The sequence below is a fragment of the Arvicanthis niloticus genome, chromosome 5 (assembly GCF_011762505.2).
Source record: "Arvicanthis niloticus isolate mArvNil1 chromosome 5, mArvNil1.pat.X, whole genome shotgun sequence".
Lineage (NCBI taxonomy): Eukaryota > Metazoa > Chordata > Mammalia > Rodentia > Muridae > Arvicanthis > Arvicanthis niloticus.
Window position 1 is genome coordinate 107,881,597 of NC_047662.1, and position 19,884 is coordinate 107,901,480.

The 19,884-nt window shown below is 40.9% G+C and overlaps 1 protein-coding gene across 1 annotated transcript in view; it reads left to right on the top strand.

The window, feature by feature from the left end:
• Positions 1-222: 222 nt before the first annotated feature.
• C9orf72 (C9orf72-SMCR8 complex subunit) overlaps positions 223-19,884 on the top strand; it is a 29,979-nt gene continuing 10,317 nt past the window's right edge. The window contains exons 1-7 of the mRNA XM_034504155.2: positions 223-286; positions 6,736-7,221; positions 8,358-8,417; positions 11,470-11,565; positions 12,059-12,123; positions 13,505-13,577; positions 15,405-15,521. Coding sequence (XP_034360046.1) covers positions 6,778-7,221; positions 8,358-8,417; positions 11,470-11,565; positions 12,059-12,123; positions 13,505-13,577; positions 15,405-15,521 — 855 coding nt within the window. The 5' untranslated portion in view covers positions 223-286; positions 6,736-6,777. The remainder of the gene's footprint in view (positions 287-6,735; positions 7,222-8,357; positions 8,418-11,469; positions 11,566-12,058; positions 12,124-13,504; positions 13,578-15,404; positions 15,522-19,884) is intronic.

Genomic DNA, 19,884 nt, shown 5'->3' on the forward strand with positions numbered 1-19,884 from the left:
TGGTGTCTAGACAATCCAGGGAGGCTGTGCTAGGGGGGTGCGTTTGGGTCGCCTCAGCTCGCAACTTGACTCCACCACGGTGACCAAAGACAAAAGAAGGCAACGAGATTGCAAAGATCGGCACACAGAACCCTGCAGAATCTGGGGCGGCCGTGGGCTGGGGGCGGGGCTACGACGGGGCGGACCTGGGGGCGTGGGCGGGGCGGGGCGGGCCTGGGGCGGGGCCGGGACCGGGCTGCGGTTGCGGTCCCTGCGCCGGCGGTGAAGGCGCAGCGGCGGCGAGTGGGTGAGTGAGACGCGCGGGCGGAGCGGGGCTGCTGCCTCGGTCGGCTTGCCGGCCGGCTCCGGGTGCCAGCGGGGTTTTTTTCTCCCTCTGGGTGAACTCCCGGTCCCCCGAGCGAAAGAGCCCTTGGCTTTGCAGGGGTTGCGGGGGCCGCGGCAGTGCGGAGGGGATGGGGATGGGCCTCCTCTACGCTGTCCGCCGGCGCTCCCCGACACCCGAGCTTCTCCCGGGCCCTTGAGGGAACCCTCCCGGAGTCCCGCGGACGCGGCCTCCACCGCCAGAAGCCTGGGCCCCAGGGGCCTGGCCCAGCGACAGCCAGAGCGTTGGCGGGTCCTGCGACCCAGTCAGGGGTACCGAGGGTCCCTGCCCGGGCGGAGAAAGCGCGGGTGGGATGGAGTAAGGACGGACAGCACGCAGGCAGAATTTCGCACAAGTTTGTAAGGAGTGCGGATGCCCAAACACACGGGCTGCATCTCTTACCAGGGTGTTCCCCAGTTCTGTGGGACATGACCTGGTTGCCTCACAGTTCCGCGGTTGCACAGACTTATTAAAGGAAGTGACCATTGTGACTTGGGCATCACTTGACTGATGGTAATCAGTTGCAGAGAGAAGTGCACTGATTAAGTCTATCCACACAGGGTCTATCTGGCCAGGTCTTATATTCCGAAAAGGAGGGAAATCGTGCATTTGCCTAGGAGGGATTGCACTTTCTGGTGTGGGGACTATTAGGCTCTTCTAGAGTTTTGTCCCAGCAGGTGGATAAATTTCTATTCACACTGTCCCCGTGCGTCACCAGTTGTGTAAAAGTCTGTCTCAGTAGTACTTTTACTTTATATAAAGGGCCCAAAAAAGACTGAAAAGAACTTTGAGATAGAATCATTAGCCCACTTGGAAAACTTCTAATATAATATAGAAATAGCACGGGAGGAGAGGGAGAGAGAGAATGAGAATATGTTAATAATAATATGGAATCAGGATATTTGAAATATAGTAATCTTCCCCTCAATTAAAGAGGACATTCCAGGGGGGGCACAATATAGCCTGAAATCTCAGAAAACGCCTACACACATATCATGTGAATGTAGGTGCCCCCCCCCCCATTACATTTCATACACGGATGATAAAGTTTAGAAACTAGGTGCAGTAAGAGATTACAAATAACTGATAATAAAGTCGAGCCATTGCAGCTACGCTGTAAAAGCCTGTGAATGTGATCGATTTGTGTTTCAAAGTAGCCTACTGTACTTTCACCCCTGTTAAGTAAAACAAGAATCACCTGAATGCAGGCATCTTGGTACTTGGACACCAGATCTGATAACCAAGAGGACAGAGAAGTAGTGGTAAATACTGTGAAAAGCATGCTGGTCAAAGGGTGAATCATAGCCTAGGAGCAGAAAGCAGATGATCCCATCACCCCGTACAGCACCACGTATCACGTAAAAACCTACAAATAATTTTTCTGAAAATTTTCATTTACTGTTTTTGAGTGAAAGGTTGCTACAGGTACTGAAAGTTAAAATAATCTGTGGGTCAGGAGAAACTGGGGTTTTCTGTCTGAGACACTGCTAACGGGCCCTTCAATGAACATCGGCACCGTGGGAGAGCTCTGGATCAGTTAGAAACTGCCTCAAGGTGCTAGTGCTCTTATTTCATAGAACACAAAAAATAAGAGGGATTACAGCCTGCGCTGCAGATTGGACATTAAAGAAGCATTTAAATTTCCAGGAGACAAATATAAATATACTTTAAAAGTTGATAAAATGGTCCGTTTGGCTATGTTGGCCATCCAATGTTTGCTTTTAGAAAATGACCGAATGAATAAAACTCTTTATCTTTTGAGCCTGCCCAAGACTCCCTTGTTGACTAAAGACTGCCCAAGTGTTAGGTTAACAGCCCTGAGAAACTTGGATCTGGGCACAGTCATGGTGTCATGAATATGCATGTGAGTTTTGACTGAAATTGAACATTTATAAAGAGTGACGAAGGCCGGCCTGGCAAGTAGTCCACTGTCTTTACAGTGGTCTTGCTTAGTTCCTGTTTGTCTGAGGAGACTGGTTGATGGCTGTCTCCCCACCTATGTCCCCACAGGAAGTGGAAGCCATATGATGGTATAATTCTTCATCACAGTAGCAATGGGCAAATGAACTTCCTCAAAGCAGCCTGAAAAGCTGCAGCTGATTTTTTTTTTTTTTTTCACAGGTTTAAAGAAAAAAAAAAATACTTATTTAGTTTTGGAAGTATTGGTTAAGCCCTGTGACCCCTGAACTCTGTCTCCAGAGTGACGAGCCTTAGCCTCGCTCTGGATTCTGGCTTCCCTCAAAAGACTCTGTGGCTCATGTTAACCTTCTGAAGTAGCCCAAAAACACATAAGCAAAAGCCTTGAGTTTGAAATGAATTTTTGTAGCCACATTTGTATGTGGATTTTTTCCCCAAAGCTAACTTCAGGTGTTAGAAACGTCATACTTAAAGCCTCCCTGATTACACTTCTCTATAGGACTTTATTTTTTTAGGTCATAGGAATTTCCCCTTTTTCATGATTTCATTTACATCCAGCTACAGTCCAAAAATATGCTATTCCTGAAATAAACAATTTCTAAGTTTTAAGCTGCATACTATTCTGAATAGACTGATGCTTTCTCGTACCTCCTGCTGTGCCCTACCCAGGACATGGTCGGTTCCTTTGTCCAAACATCTGTCTGTTGTATTCACACTGGATATATCCCACCTGCTTGCTAGTCAGTCACTCAGACGTTTTAGTTATAAGGTCAGTTGTATTTACTCATTTTATTTAGTAATGGCCTCATAGCAAGGGGTAATGATACTGGTAATTTGGATTTCCTTAAGAAAAGCCTTGAAGTACTTTTAAGTGAAAAGGTAAAACTTCTCATAACTTGGAGGAGGGGGTGCTATACTGGTACGACTAAGATTCATGGTAAGACTAAATCTTCTATGAAATTATGAAGAAGGGTGGAAAGTTACACTGGTCTGGTCTTGCTGTTACGTTTTTACAAAGTTATAACCACAGTACACGGTAAATAATCTTAAAATAATGAATTTGTAGGTGGATGGCATAATCTAAAAACCACGTTCTGAGTAGTTGATGCCAGCACGCTGTGCCAAAAGCATTAGGCTTGTTCATAGATTTCAGCCAAAGTTCTGAAGGGGCCGGAAAGATGGCTCAGTGGTTAAGAGCACTTGCTGTTGCAGAGAAGCCAGGTACCTCTACAGGCACCAGGCACCAGGCAGCAGACAGCATGGGATACACTGAGATACATACAGGCAAAACATAAAATTAAATATGTATAATGATACTAATAATCTGAGTAAAATAAGAATAACTATACGTCATAATTAAATGAATTGTAAAGTTCTCTAGAAGTGAGCGTCACCAAGCCATTCACAAGATGGCTGTGTTGGTGAGGGATATATGTGAGCTGAAAAAGATAAAACTTAACAGAGAAGTTCCAAGTCAAGCTGCTGAAGGCTTGACATGCGTGCTGTCGTGCTTGACGTGCAGACATGCTGGAGGCTGCTGGGAGGTTTTCACAAATGAGGAATTAGAGGAACGTTTTTACTAATCTACAGAAAAGAAAGGGAAGAAGAAACTGAAGCCTCCTGCGATGTGGACCCAGAAAGGCAGTGACAGTGGGACATTGCAAAGGCAGGAAAGGACAGAGCTAGGAGTACAGACCTCAGGTGGAGCTCAGTATAGAGCCATCCAGGGGATTATAACCGCTGCAGCGACAAAGGATGAGCTCACAAGAGACACCAGCTTCTGAATGCAGTGGGGTTTTTGTTTTGCTTTGTTTTGTTTTGTTTTGTTCCAAAAGAATTGGACAGAAAAGCTTTCAGCTATGGAAGCTTCTGAACCATTTCCTCCTCCTGACATCTAACCACCAGGGATGTCTAGCTCAGAGATCTAGGATCACCCAAACAGATGATCTGTTGTTGAATATTCTGAATCCCAATCCAGGGTTTCTACCCCGCCTTTGACCATTTAGTTCCCAGATAAAAGACACACACAACCTTTATAATGAGCCTTAATCAGCACAGGAGCTTGGGAAATATCTATCCTCTATGCTATTATTATGTCTATTTCCCAGCCAATAATCCAGTATATAATTTGCCAGGCTTCATCTGGGCTGCTCTTAACTTCAGTCAACCAGCCTACATGGCCATTATTGTAAGATTTTTACCCCATGATGTCTTCTTGTTTCTCTCTCTCTCTCTCTCTCTCTCTCTCTCTCTCTCTCTCTCTTTCCCTCCCTCCCTCCCTCCCTCCCTCCCTCCCTCCCTCCCTCTCTCCCTCCTCATAGTTCTCTTCTGACCACAAGCCTGGGAACCCTACATTCCACCTATGTCTCTTCTGTCCAGCAATTGGCTGTTGGCAGCTTTATTCACCAATCAGAATAACTTGGGGACAAGGTTATGTAGTCTTCTGGGTCTAGGAGCAGTCTCTGGGAGCAACCAGTATTTAGCATAGCAAAAGACCAAACCTCCACAATGATCCCTCTGACCATCAGGTCAGTAGGAACCTGCTAGCCTGTACCACTCATGTCACTTTGTGGAATCACATCTTATCCTGTAGTGTGTGTCATTGCCTGTTATCACGGGAAAGAGTAAGTCCCATGGAATAAGAGATATCAGAAAGACTCAATTCATATCATTCTTTATCATTCTGGTGTGTTGTTAATGGTTATATTTTGCTATTAATTTCTTTGTTCCTATTTTGTAAATTATACCTTACAATAAATAAAATATATATGGTTACTCTTTGCAGTTTAGACATCCAGTGGGATCTTTGAATTCATCCCCTGGGAGTAACAGGGATATTTTAGGATGGGGTGCATTTGAAGTTAACAAACCCAACATGATCCTTAGTTCTTATAGTTAGCCTAGGAATGGGACTAAATAAAATAAATGACATATAATGCTTTAAGTTTCACAATTAGGCTAAAAGTTTTCCCATGAGTCTTTAAGATTGTGCTCTGGGGCTCAATACTGCTTCAAGAAGTGCTTTTCTTTTTTCAGTATAATCATGGAATGTTTGTAATGTTTTATTTAGAATTATTCACCTTTTCAAACAGAAAGGAAAAAATGGAACAGAAATATGTTTGCAATATAATTTTATGGTTGCGTGTTTAGTTCACTTGTTATGTGGTCCTGCAGTTTGCTGCTGTTAAAGAGGATAACAGTGGCGCCAATACAGTTTCCACTCAAATTATCCTTCTCTGTTCCCTCACTGAAAGCTGACCTCTCTCTCCACTGTGTCCAAAAGAGTCAATATCGTAAACAAGTTGTACAACTTAGATAATCATGGTCCCTTCAGACTATTAAATTGACATATATTAAAAAGTAAATAGTGCCAAAGTGAATTTCTGAAATTAAAAATGCACATTTAAAAACTCTAGGTAAACTATCCCTTAGAGTTAAGTGTTTTGCCAGGTTTTGTAGGCCTTATCTTAATATGATAGACACACTCACTCAGCATGCTAAATATACAAGTTACTCTCTTTTGCATGAGACTCTAAACTCTTGATAAGATGGAGAAAGAGAGACAGAGACAGAAAATATGACGGTTCAAGGACCAGTTGTGGGAATTAGTTATGTCTTTCCTTTCAGTGTCATTTTAAGCAGTAGTATTAGACTTCTGTACCTTGGCAGCCAGAGCTCAGTGAGATGACAGGGCTGTTGCTCTGCTGTTGTTTTTTGATCTTACATCTCTTTAGCTGTTTTATGGTACTTCTGCTGTCGGGTTTTTTGGTTGGTTGGTTGGTTGGTTGGTTGGTTGGTTGGTTAGTTGGTTGGTTGGTTGGTTGGTTGGTTGGCTTTTTTAATTACTTTTCTAGGAGCACCTAGAAAACACAAACCAGGGGACTTAAAAGAGCAGCAGCCTGTTCCCCCTCAGCTCTGGAAACTCCAAGCCTAATGCCAGTGTCAAGTGGTTGTCAGGAACGTGATGCTCTGCAGGCTTCTTAGGAAACCTTCCTGCTCTCAGCACCACCTCTGGTGGGGAGCGGTAGTCCATGGTACTCTCCGTGTCCACGGTCAGCATTCCGCCTCCTGCCCTTGTCTTCATCCCCATGGCTAGCTTTGCTTTAAGTCTGTCTCCCTCTCAGTCTCCTCCCCTTTCCTCTTAGTCAGAGCAGTCATTGGATTAGAGCTCATTCTTCCCTCGAATGACCCATTGGACCTGATTCTACCTGTTTGTAACTAAGGTCCCATGTACTTACTCAGGGTCTCCCCTTCCTGTTTTGTTCTTTAGTTGAACTGGTTTAGAGCCCAAATATCCAATCATTAAAATTATGCACAGGCTATGTATGCATTTGGAGGTAATAGAGGCTCATTCTTTGTCTCTGTTGGTATGTGACATTTTTCTAAGTCATTTGGGGTTTGGATGAATATCATTAAATGGCTGAACCTGATCACTGTTTTTGTATGTCCCTATTTAGCTATTGCAAGCATTTGGATAATGTGAGACCTGGGATGCAGGGATGTCGACCATCTGCCCCCCACCATCTCCTGCTGTTGCCAAGACAGAGATAGCTTTAAGTGGGGAATCACCCTTGTTGGCGGCTACCTTTGCTTACTGGGATAATATTCTTGGTCCTAGAGTAAGGCATATTTGGGCTCCAAAGACAGACCAAGTACTTCTCAGTGATGGAGAAATAACTTTTCTTGCCAACCACACTCTAAATGGAGAAATTCTTCGAAATGCAGAGAGTGGGGCTATAGATGTGAAGTTTTTTGTCTTATCTGAAAAAGGCGTCATTATTGTTTCATTAATCTTCGATGGAAACTGGAATGGAGATCGGAGCACCTACGGACTATCCATTATACTTCCGCAGACCGAGCTTGGTTTCTACCTCCCACTTCACAGAGTGTGTGTTGACAGGTTAACACACATTATTCGGAAAGGAAGGATATGGATGCATAAGGTAAGAAAGGGGCTTTTGAGATTGTTCATGGTAACCTGGTCAATGAAACATTTTTCTGGTATATTTACACTTAAGTTTAGGGAATTATATGCAGCTGACACCAGACAGCTGTTATGTTGTGTCTCCTGGGCACAGAAAGCTCTGCTCTCTTGACTGTGGTCTTCACAGTCAGAATGGAAGATGAGATCTCGTCACAGCTTAGAGAAAGTAAACATTTAGTCTGAGTTTGTTCTGGAAGTTTTGACTCTAAGTCCTTGTTTTTCTTTTCCTATGTAACTTTGTCTTTTTCTTACAACAATGTAAAAATATAAATGTTCACAGATTTTGATAACCTGTCAGCCACACAACCTTTACTAAGCTGCTTTCCCACATTCCCAGTTTTGTAGCAGATGGATAGATCACATGGATTCTAGGGAGTGATTCCTTTCAATTTGCAAAGTTAGCTAAAGGAAGTACTATTTTTTCCTGATACTTACATTGCTGTGCGCTTTCACCATACCTGAAGAACAAGCCCAATTCTCCTTCCTACTTTCTAGTTTAATATTATCCTGAAAACATTAATTTTATAAGGCCTCTAACCTACTACAAAGGGAAATAGCATTATTTAAAAGAATAGTTTTCTTTATTATGCCTGTTAATGCAGACTTCCTTCCTTACTTCTGACATACGTAACAGAAATCATTAATGTTTGAACAGTTTAGCTGAAGGTGATATCACAGGCAAGTCATCTCAGTGCTCAAGTCTGAGGCAAAAGGGTTTGAGTTCAGTGCAGCCTGTCCTACCTGCTGAGTTCCGGTCCCATAAATACACAAACTAAAACAACCATTCCTCTGTTCCTCAGATGCAAGTCGATCTTGTTTGATTTGAATAGTGTGTAATTATTTTCTTTTGAAGCTGCAGGTGTTATGTGGGCTGTTTTCAACTAAATTATCTCCTGTAGAATAAAGGATGCTTTGATTGTGTTTTATGTTCTGTGTGAGAGCATGAACTTGTTGGGCTGATTTCTTGTTCACATCCTTTCTCCCCACCTACATAGAAAGTATTTTCCTGTGAACTGTACATGATAGAACATATCTACATTTAAAAATGAACAAGCATCAAAATGGATTGGTTAAAGTAAATTTTCTTTTTCTTAGGAAAGACAAGAAAATGTCCAGAAAATTGTCTTGGAAGGCACAGAGAGGATGGAAGATCAGGTACAGTTCATATCACATGCTGCCTGTGACAGTTCCCCTCTGCTTATGTCTGTATAAAGTTGGCGGTTACTTCTGGTAAGGGCCTGAAGATACATTCATTTGACAGAAGGAGCCTGAAAATAAGAAATTCTTGATGAGCTGTCTAGAATGAACTGAATAAAAATTTCTGCAGCCTAAATCTGAAGACTTGAATTAAAAAAAAAAAAAGTTAATTACATCTCCAAATTAGTATTTGGCCACCCTTTCTCAGTCAGCCAGAATATGTTTGAAGTCATTTACTTGTAGTAAAATTAAGATATTACATACAATTTATTTATTTACTTATTTGTTGAAAATAGATTTTTTTTTTTTAATACTATATATTCTGGTTATGGTTTCTCCTCCTCTGACTATTCCCAGAACCTCCACCCACCCAAATCCATACCTGTTCTCTCTCTTTATCTCTCTCTCTCTCTTCTCTCTCTCTCTCATATTAGGATATAATCAGGCATTAATAATAATATAAAATGAATTAAATTAAAATAAAAACAAACCAGAATAGGACAAGACAAATAAATAGAAGTAGAAAAAAGCCAAAGAAACAGTTCAAGAAACATATATAGAGACAGATACAATATTTGTATACACAGAAATTGCATAACAACACAAAACTGGAAACCATCATATGTATGTAAGGGGGGGAAAGGCTTGATGCACATAGCAATATGAGTAAAGCACTTTCAGAAACACCACTGACCTTGTGTTGTGCCGTCTGTGTGCTGGGCATGAGGCTGGCCTTAAAGAGTGTTGTGTATACCCAGGGAGACTTCAGCAGACAGCTTTTCATTTGGGACCTGGTATCAGTTGGAGATAATGTCTGGGTTAGGCATGCAGGCTTATCTCCACTGCCGCTCAGCACTGAGACCCAGTCTGATTCCAACCTGTGCAAGCCCTGTGCATATGCAGCTTTTAAAGTTACTCCTCTGCAACTATGTTCACAGGAGCTGCGGTGTGAAGGGAGTGAATGAGCGCACCCCTGGGGCACCACTCTGGGGTGCAGAGCCACCCGTAGGAAGTTTTCTTAAAAGGTTTATGTTGTAGTTTTAAAACTCAAGTCTATATATGTTTGTGGTAGATTTTTTGAATGTTGAAATTTGCCAATAATATCCTTTACCTTCTTCCTGTTACCCTGGCATGCCATCTGTTCTCACTGTTTGTCCTTGTCAAACTCTAGTCATCAAACACAGCTATGTGGTCTTTCCTCACACTTAGCATGACCAAGGAGAATGGTACCTAAAAATACTAATAATCAGTTTTAAGTATTTCTGGGGATTTGAGGATAGAGTGATAGAATATTCGCCTAGCTTCTGTAGCATGGTCCTACATTTGATCCCTAGCAACCACACACACACACCCCAAAACAAACAAAATGAAAGTAACTGTTACAAAATTATTGTGTTATACTATAATGAATGGTAAATAGCTTTTAAAGCCATAGAAAATATTCTAGGAAAAGACCTGACACTAAATACTTTAAGAGTCTAATCTTTGCTTGCTTACTGATCAATAAGCAGGGTCTCCATGTATAAAGTCACTTTCACCAACCTCTGGACTGTCTCTCTGGGGTGATTAGGGGGAGTCATTTCAACATAAGAAAATTTAGAACCAATTTTGCAATCAGTGAGATTTTGTTTCTGAAGGTAAGAACCTGTTGTGGTTTGAATATGCTTGACCCAGGTCCTGTAAGATTTTTGTTATTGCTGTTGTTGTTGAGCTCCAGTGAGACTTCACTCACTCACCGTGATGGTAAGTGTCTAGGAGTCCATGTCTAACGTGCTGTATATGGCTGAACCCAAGGGGAGATAAAGCTTATTTCTAAAAAGGATGAGATGCTTTATATTTTCGTAGCCGATGTAATGTGCTTGCAACAACTCTATTATGAATCTTAATACTGCTTCAGTATATCACGGCACACTGAAACAACTTCAGCCACGGTCATCTTGGGACTCTTACATTGATCATCTAACAAAATCACTTAATAAGGAAGGAAATTTAACATACATTTTTGAATTCCATGTCTTAATTATATTTGTAAACAGACAGTTCAGAAGTTCTAATCTAAAAAGCAGAAACAATGTGTGGTTTATTCTGGATGTTACTATAGGATGAAATGTTGAAATAATAAAAATTTTCTATATCTACATAGACATTTATAGATTAGGATAAATTTTCCAAAGGAAATAAGTACTTTCGACGATAAGGGCATTGGAAGTGGATTTCCCCCATCTGTGTGTGTGTTGAAGATTAGACCTAGGGCCTCCCTCATACATGCCAGGCACTGCCACCAAGTGCTGTATAATCCTCACCCCTTAATTTGAGGTTCTAACTTTAAAATAGAAGTGAGGGGTTTAAATAATCATTTTCTGAAATGTGAATGAACAAGTTTATTACTGAGGTGAATCTAAGTAATTGATAATTTAAATATATTTAGCTGAGATTGATAGACACTTGGCAATTTCAGCGTCTTGTTAGGTGATCATAAATTGATGGGAGAGGTAGTAGTAAACACTAGATGGTGTTGCTCACGTCACATACCACAGTTATGCTGCAAACCAGATGTCAGAAAAGAGAAAATCAAGGTCATGTTTTGCAGGTGCAATAAATGTCAGTACTATAAGGAAAGTTCTCTGTCTTACTGAGTCTTAGTCTGTGTGGTAACTTCATTATGCATTTGGATAGATTGTGTCTCATTTTCATGTTTAATTTTTCTCACTTTTAAACATGGCTTTTAACAAGAGCTTTTATGTCTTAGCTACGTTTCTAAGATCCTTTCTAGTGGCAACACTGTAGCTTACATATTGCATGTGAGAGTGTATAATAAGCCATACTCACTCACCAAGGAAAAGATGCTTAAGGAACATGAAAACCTGACAACTGATTCTGAGTGGGGGCTTTGGGACTGCGTTGAGCAATTCCAATCAACGATGTTTTACGCTCTGCCTCCATTTGAAATGTTTTTACTGCCCAACTCACACACACTGTGATTTCATTCACTTCATTATGTTTGATCCAGGGTCAGAGTATTATTCCTATGCTTACTGGGGAAGTCATCCCTGTAATGGAGCTGCTTGCATCTATGAAGTCACACAGTGTTCCTGAAGACATTGATGTAAGTGTCATGTATCCTTTATGGATCCCTTGAGTGGTGTGCGTGTGCGTGTGCGTGTGCGTGTGCGCGTGCGCGTGCGCGTGTGCTGGGAGTTGAACCCACGTCCTTGGGAAGAGCAGCCAGTGTTGTTAAGCACTGAACCATCTCTCCAGCTCCTTGTACACCAGTTTCTTTGATCATTTGTTGAGGATATTTCAGCCACACATTTTCAATGAGTAAGTATCTCTAGACACTGTTGTAATGCTGACTCATCATTAAGCTTGGCCTCCTAATTCTAATAGCTAAGAAGAGGAAGTTATAAAAAGTGTCATTTACGCTGCTTCGCCAAGTCCCCTTTGTTGTTCTGAGAAGTGCATACACAGTCACTTTATAAGGTAGTCTAGATGCTCATAATGAGAGTTCTGGCTCGTGCTGGCTCTAGACTTTCGCATACTAATTACTAAGAGTTCTTTCAACACTGTAACCAGACTAATTTTGTATGTGTGCCTTTTAGATAGCTGATACAGTGCTCAATGATGATGACATTGGTGACAGCTGTCACGAAGGCTTTCTTCTCAAGTAAGAATTTTACTTTTTTTTTCTGAATGCTAAGTGGATCAAAACCTTAATGCTCACCCATGACAATATTTAGAGATAAAAAATGGTAGAATATCTATTTCCTCCAATTATTAGGGGCAGCGTTGCACACCTGAGCTTACACATGTTGTTTTTACTCATACAGTAGTGGCATATCTGATGTTACTCTTTTCACAGTCTAAAAAGGCTGGGTTTCCGTAGTACCCAGAGAAGTTCTGGTCCTTGTTTGGGTCCGGTTTCTTCTTGCAATTTTCATTAAATATAACCCTTAGGAACCTATCAAGTTGAGTTGCATTGTAAATTCTGTGAGTTCTTTAAGTCTAGAAATAGAAATCATTCATATTTTAGACATTTTTCATCTTCCTGTGGAATTTAACATTTAAGAGCATGGGCTCTAAAACCAGACTGCCTGGGTTACAACTGAGAAAACTTGGTGAAGATACCCAAAGTGGCACCTCCATTCTCTTACCTGTGAAATGTGAACGGTGATAACGGCTAGTTTATCCGGTCCTTGTCGGCACCAAGTGGCATGGATAATATAAAGCACCTAGAACAGTGCCAGGCACGTGACCTCACCCAGGAGCCGATAGCCAATGTGTCCCATTATGTTTGCTCTAAGAAAGACAGTAAGTGGAATAGCCACCACTTACCGAGCAGCTGTGTGTTCCTCTGCAGGGCTGAGTGTTCTACATGTGTACCGCATCTCCTGCTGTAGTCTCCTTTACAGTTGCAGACTGTCACCAGCAGTGAGAAGTGAATAAGTATTTTGTTAAAGTGTTTACTTCTATGTTACATTCCCTTCCTTTAAGCTCACAATGAAATACCAAGTAAACATTCTTAAATCAAGGCCTAAATGGCTTGACTCAGAAGCACTTCAGACTTTGTGGTGCCAGCCACCCATACATTCTTTTCAGTGTCCCTTCTCTTTAAAGAAGTTACTATAAAATAATGGCATCTATTACCTAACTGGGATATCTTTTTCCTTAAAATGTATTTAATTTTATATGTGTTTGAATACCTCCATATATGTATGTGCACCACATGGTGCCTGGTACCTGCAAAAGGCAGAAGAGGGCTTTGGCTTTCTTGGAACTAGATGGTTGTGAATCACCATGTGGTTCTGGATTTTCTCTACAAGAGCAGCAGGTGCTCTTCACCAGTGAGCCATTGCTCCAGCCCTGAGCTGTCTTAAGATGATATGATATCTGTAAAAGGTCCCTAGAAAATGCAAGGTTTTTCACGAATAAAAGATGACATAGTGCAGATAGCTTTGGTATTCGTCAAGCTCTTGTGTGTTATCCAAACCTTGTTGATTTTTCTCGTTGTGAAGCTGTAACCCTGCCAATGTCTTCATTACCTACAGTGCCATCAGCTCACATCTGCAGACCTGTGGCTGTTCTGTCGTGGTAGGCAGCAGTGCAGAGAAAGTAAATAAGGTAATTCATTCTACAGTTCAACTATGATCTGACTTTTACCATCACTAGCATATCACGAATTATTTAAATAGTAGGCTGCAATTGAAATAGGCTAATAGTATAAGGAAGCAATTTAATTTTACCAGATTCCTCTGACACTGTCTAGCAGAACTGACTCTGATAGAATGAGTAAGAATTCAATTACCACATTAATTTTGATAATCCATAACTCCTAGTTGTATCATAAATTGTTTTGAGAAGAATGTTTAAATGAGATTTTTCTTTTTTTGAGATAGGGTCTCACTATATAGTCTGGGCTGGCCTGCAACTCCCTATGTAGATCAGGCTAGTCTCAAACTCACCACAGTCCACTTAGCTCTTATGCCCAATTACAGAAATTAAAAGTATACATACACCATCTTGCCTGGCCTTTAAATGAGATTTTTTTCCCTATTTTTTAATTGTTGGTTTTTACTCCTGTATGACTTTACCTACTAAACAATGTGTTGTGTGAGTACATAACAATCTGGATATGTGAGTTATAGGAAACTGTACTGATGAATATTACTATGACCCATAGAGTGACTACACACTGCAGCTTTATCTTAAGACAAGTACTTGAGAGTCACAAAAGCAGATAGTATAAAATAGCTAACTAGATAATTCATTCAGCTTCTGGAGGCTATTTCTGCAAAAACTGAGTTTATACCATGTACGTAATGGGGTGAGGGAGCCCAGACAAGTGATCAAACATTTCCAGAGGGTTAATGCCAAAAGTCAGCAACCATCTTTATAGTCACTAACGACACATAAATACATATTGATGTCAACTGCAGCAAACATTATTTTGTTTTAAAGGTTTTATATGGAAATAAGTTAGGGGTGGTTATTTGAATTACAGAGTTACTCATCCCTTTCTTTCTTTCTTTCTTTCTTTCTTTCTTTCTTTCTTTCTTTCTTTCTTTCTTTGAGCCAGCCTGTGTACTTACGAACTTTAATTTGCCAAATTTATAATTCTCATTCAATCATTTATGACAGAATACTAAACCTCTCATTATATTTTAGCGAGGCATTTAGAGCTGTTATACATGACCCCAAGAAGTAGCTTTCCACGTGAGATGCTGAAGGCCTTGGCTTCCATGGGGGGTCATCTTGGTTGACTTTATGAAAAGAGAATGGCTCCATTGTTTGGGCTTCGTTTATTAAACACTTTTTTCATCTTTCATCTTCTTGTAGGTTAAATAGCTTGTCCTTTGTCCTTTCATTTTTGAGAGACAATATGACACTACTCTAGTTGAAAACCGCTGTCTTCAAGCTGTCTCTGGCTATCGTCAGAGTTCCAGCACAGCTCACAGCTGTTTACTTTTCTCTGTGCAGCTCTAGCCAGCTCTTCTTACCCACAGCGATTTCTAGACTGGCCATTCATTTGTTTCCCATGAAATTGAGTAGGGTTTTTTCTGTGAAAGATTTTGGGCAGTCCCTATTGCCACATTGCATCAGATGGTAATTCCCTCCTTGAAACCCTTGGTTTATTCTCCAGAGCCGTCTGCCCACTCAAAAGGCAGTTGTATCATTCACTTAGAGAACAGCAATACTTACTCAAATGTAGCAAGTTCTGAGATGCCAGTGAGGTTGATTTACCAGCTACTTCCTAAACTTAACTGGCCATAGAATCCCCTTGTAAGCAGTATGTGTTTGGATCCCATGCCCTGTTCAGGTAGCCAAAGGATACGCCTTACTTGGGAACTGTTTCAATGATGGCAACAGAAATTTCTATTTAAATTGATTTCATAAGCACGCAGTGATCTTTTTACTTCAGATGTCAATGCTGAGTCTTTTCTTCTCTAGATAGTAAGAACACTGTGCCTTTTTCTGACACCAGCAGAGAGGAAGTGCTCCAGGCTATGTGAAGCAGAGTCATCCTTTAAATATGAATCGGGACTCTTTGTACAAGGGTTGCTAAAGGTACATGCCACTCATTTATCATTTGTGAAGCAACTAGTAAAAATGAATTTTAAAAATAATTACTAAGAATCTTTGTAAAGTATAATGTTAGCATTTAATGTATCATATTTTTAATTGTCTGGGGACTGGTTTCTTTTATCATTCTGAGCATGAAGTGTATGTCTTAGGGATTTATAGTTATTATCATTTATGAAGCACTATAGGATCATATTTGTATTTCGCTTGGTTCCCTCTAGGTATGTGTCTAGCCTCAGTGTTTTCTTTTTCAATACATGCTTGAACCAGACTGAGCCTCTGAAATGGTAATGTTTCTTTTGCTTACTGAGTAGATTTGAATATGTACCATACTTATTCATTTTAAGAAATTAAAATGTCTCTTATAGCTTATGCAAAATGACTGTTTCTAGTTTTTATATTAAATTTGCAATTAAAAAAAACCAAACCAGATAAATATGAATTAGCATTTTTTTTCCGAGACAGGGTTTCTCTGTATAGCCCCGGCTGTCCTGGAACTCACTTTGTAGACCAGGCTGGCCTTGAACTCAGAAATTCGCCTGCCTCTGCCTCCCAAGTACTGGGATTAAAGGTGTGCGCCACCACTGCCCAGTGCAATTTTTTTCAATAATTAAGTGGAAACAGATTTTTTTCCAGCAAGCTCTGGGTTTGATTGAGAGACCCTGCTTCAAAAAGATGAAAGAACTAATCCCAGCACTTGGGAGGCAGAGGCAGGTGGATTTCTGAGTTCAAGGCCAGCCTGGTCTACAGAGTAAGTTCCAGGACAGCCAGGGCTACACAGAGAAACCCTGTCTCGAAAAACCAAAAAAAAAAAAGATGAAAGAACAACCAAGAAAAATTCCAAACATCAACCTCACGCATGCATATACACACACACACGTGTATATATGTGTGTGTGTATGTGTATACAGACACGCATATACACACAGCCATAAAGAAATTGCTTTTCATGATCACTGAATGGTTCTCTCATAGTTATTCTTCAGGATGTAAGCATAGCAAGATGAAACAAAAGAAAAGCATGGCTGTTGTAGGTACTCTAAATAAACTTGATTTTTTTTTTTTTTTTTTTTTTGGTTTTTCGAGAAAGGATTTCTCTGTATAGCCTTGCCTGTCCTGGAACTCACTCGGTAAACCAGGCTGGCCTCGAACTCAGAAATCCGCCTGCTTCTGCCTCCCAAGTGCTGGGATTAAAGGCATGCGCCACCACCGCCCGGCAAACTTGTATATTCAAGGAACATTCCTACTTCTGTCATACAAAAGCTATCTACATTGGACAGATCTTCAACCAGCATTATACCAAATAGGGAACCACTGAAATCTCTTTATTAAAGATGAGAAACAAGATAATAATATCTATTTTCATGGCTTTTATTCAGGCCTAGTGTCATAAGTCTTTGCCAAGGCAAAAAAGAAATCACAGACTCTGGGCTGAGGCTTTACCTTAGTGGAAGAGTACTTATTTAGCATGCCGGGTACCCTAGACTCCACCTAAATGACAAATTCAGTCAAGTGCAGGATGTACAGCCCCCTCAAAAAAAATCAATTTTTTTTGTATACCAGAAATGAAATTGCTGAGAAAAAGAAATGAAAGAAGCAATTACACTCCCAGTAGCTACAAACTAAACAGCCCCACAGATGAAGTGGATAGTGTCTGCTGTGAGTTATAAAGCCCCAGGGAAAGAAGTCAAACTGGACAAATGAAGGAAAGACATCCAATACCCAGAATTGAAAGACTGCTGCTAAAATGCCTGTCAAACCCAGAGTTGTCTGCAGACTCGGTTCAGCTCTTCTCTAGATGTGAAGATGTTCTTAACAGAACTAAAAAGAAGCACCCCTAGATTTGATGCCCTTTGGACCTGCAGTGTCCCCAAAGGCTCGAATGCTATGTTGAACATTTCATCTTAGCTGGTACCACTGTTGGGAAGGGATGGAAATGTTAGGAAGTGTAGCCTGGTTGAGATGTCTCTCATTAAGTCACTGGGGACATGCCTATGGAGGGTGCAGTAGGAACCTAGCCTGCACCCTCACCCCTATCCATCCAGGCTCTCCCCTGTACACCTGGCCACCATGTTCTACCTCTCCATGAACCCTAAGTAAGGTGGACTGTGCCTATAGACTGAAACAGTGAGTCAGAAGAGACGTGTCCTCTTTAAAGCTGAGTTTTCTGGGTGTTTTGTCATGTTAATGGAATCTGATTAGTACAGACCTGAGTAGGCAAGGCAATCTTATGCAGAACAGCAAAGCTGGTAGCATAGAAGTACCTAATTTCGCAACAGACACTGATGGAACAGCAGACACCCAGATTGGAGTCCTCAAGAGTTGCAGTGACTGAGCTCTGATGGGTCCAGTAAGAGTGCAGGTCAGAGATAAGGAGCTCTCTTACAGTGGTGCTCTGGGAGAACTGCACATCCTGTGAAAAAAAGCCAGAGTGGCTCATTCTCACCAGACACAAATCGAGCTAGAGAAAACACTTAAACCTGACATCCTATTCACAAGCTATTAGAAGAAAACTTAGGAGATTTAACACATCAATCTGGGGGGAAAGTGCTTGTTTGTTTGTTTGTTTGTTTGTTTGTTTAGTATATCCCCAAAATCATAAACAACAAAACCCAAACTTGACAGATGTCATCACACTGCAGAACTTTTACACAACCAAGAAAGCAACCAGCAGAGTGCAGCAATAGCCCATAGGAGGAGAGGAAATACTTGCGGCAGTCTATTACACAGGTCACTATAGTATCTCCACACAAAATAAGCAAGTACTGATGGAGTGGACGCTGCAGAGAAGGTATGAAAATAACCGATAGATATGAAGCAGTGTTCGGCATTGCTGCATATAAGGTAAATTCAAAACCACGATGAGATATTACCCAACTTAGTTGAATACTATCAAAATAACAACTAAAAGTGACAAATACTTCCATGGATATGGAGAAAGTATATTTGTCACATCTTGGGGAAAATTTAAATTATTAATTTACCATTCAAGAGGACAGGAGGGCAATTTAAATTAAGAAAACAGAAGTGGTAGAGCACTCACCTAGAATGTACAAGGTTCAGCGCTATAATTAATGAGCAATCAGTTAGACATTTGAACCAATTATCTCACCACTGGGCAAGTCTGAAAAGAAGTGAAATGGGTATGTGGATGAAACCCACGCAGCTTCATCTGTATGCAGCACGAGTCACCGTAGCTGGATACAGGATCAGTCTAAATGCCCGTGTGCAAACGAATGGTCCATATGCACAGTGGGAAGTTTCATCACACAAAGGAAAGTCTGTTGTGATAAGTGAAACAAACCAGGCACAGAAAGATGATGCTGCACGTTATCATTATGTTTAAAAGCTAAAAATGTTTGTCTCATACAAGTAGAAGGTAAATACAGAGATACCAGAATTTAGAAAGGGGGCTGGGAAGAAGCTGTAGTTAACTAAAATAATACCTAAAATAACTAAAAGAAGAACTTACAATGTTCTGTAGCACTGTAGAATAATTATGACAGTTTGTTGTATTTTTCCGGTTTGGGGATGGGGGAGAAGTGTGTGGGACAGAGGTTGATATATGGTGTCTGACTCTATCACTCTCCACTGTGTTATTTTAGGGAGGGTCTCTTCCAAACCGTTGAATAGACTGGCTGGCCTGGTGCCCTGAGATCTACCTGTCCATACCATACCCCAGCACCAGGTTATAGGTACAGGCTGCTGCAACTGACTTTTACATGGGTGCTGGGGATCCTAACGTAGGTTGGGTCCTCATGTTTACATAAAAATTAGTACTTTGCCTACTGAGCCATTACGCCAGCTCTGGTTTTTGATTTTTAAATAGCTAATAATTGGAATTTTGAATGTTCCTAACAAAAGAAAATGATAACTATCTGAGGTGCTAGGTATGAAACCCTGAGTGAATCATACTTTGTATTCATATACTGATATGTCACACTGAACCCTGCAAATACAACTGCTCTGTGTTGATTGGATATATGCATGTGTAGCCAGAGATCTCTCGAGTAACAAAACTTATAGAAGGAATATATATATGAAATTTATTAGAATGACTTACAGGCCAAGACCCAGCCAATACAACAATAGCGGGCTGTAAACAGTTAAGTCTAAGAATCCAATAGTTGCTCAGTCCACAAGGCTGGATGTCTCATCTGGCTTCTGTATACAGTGGAATCCCAAAGAAATAGGCTTCAATACTAGTGAAGGAGTAGTCTTGCTAGCTAGGTGAGAGTAATCAAGCAGAAAACAAAAGCTTCCTTTTTCCATGTCCTTATATAGGCTTCTTGAAGAACAAATGGCCAAGATTAGATCTGGATTAAATGTGTTTTTAAATAGTGTTAAA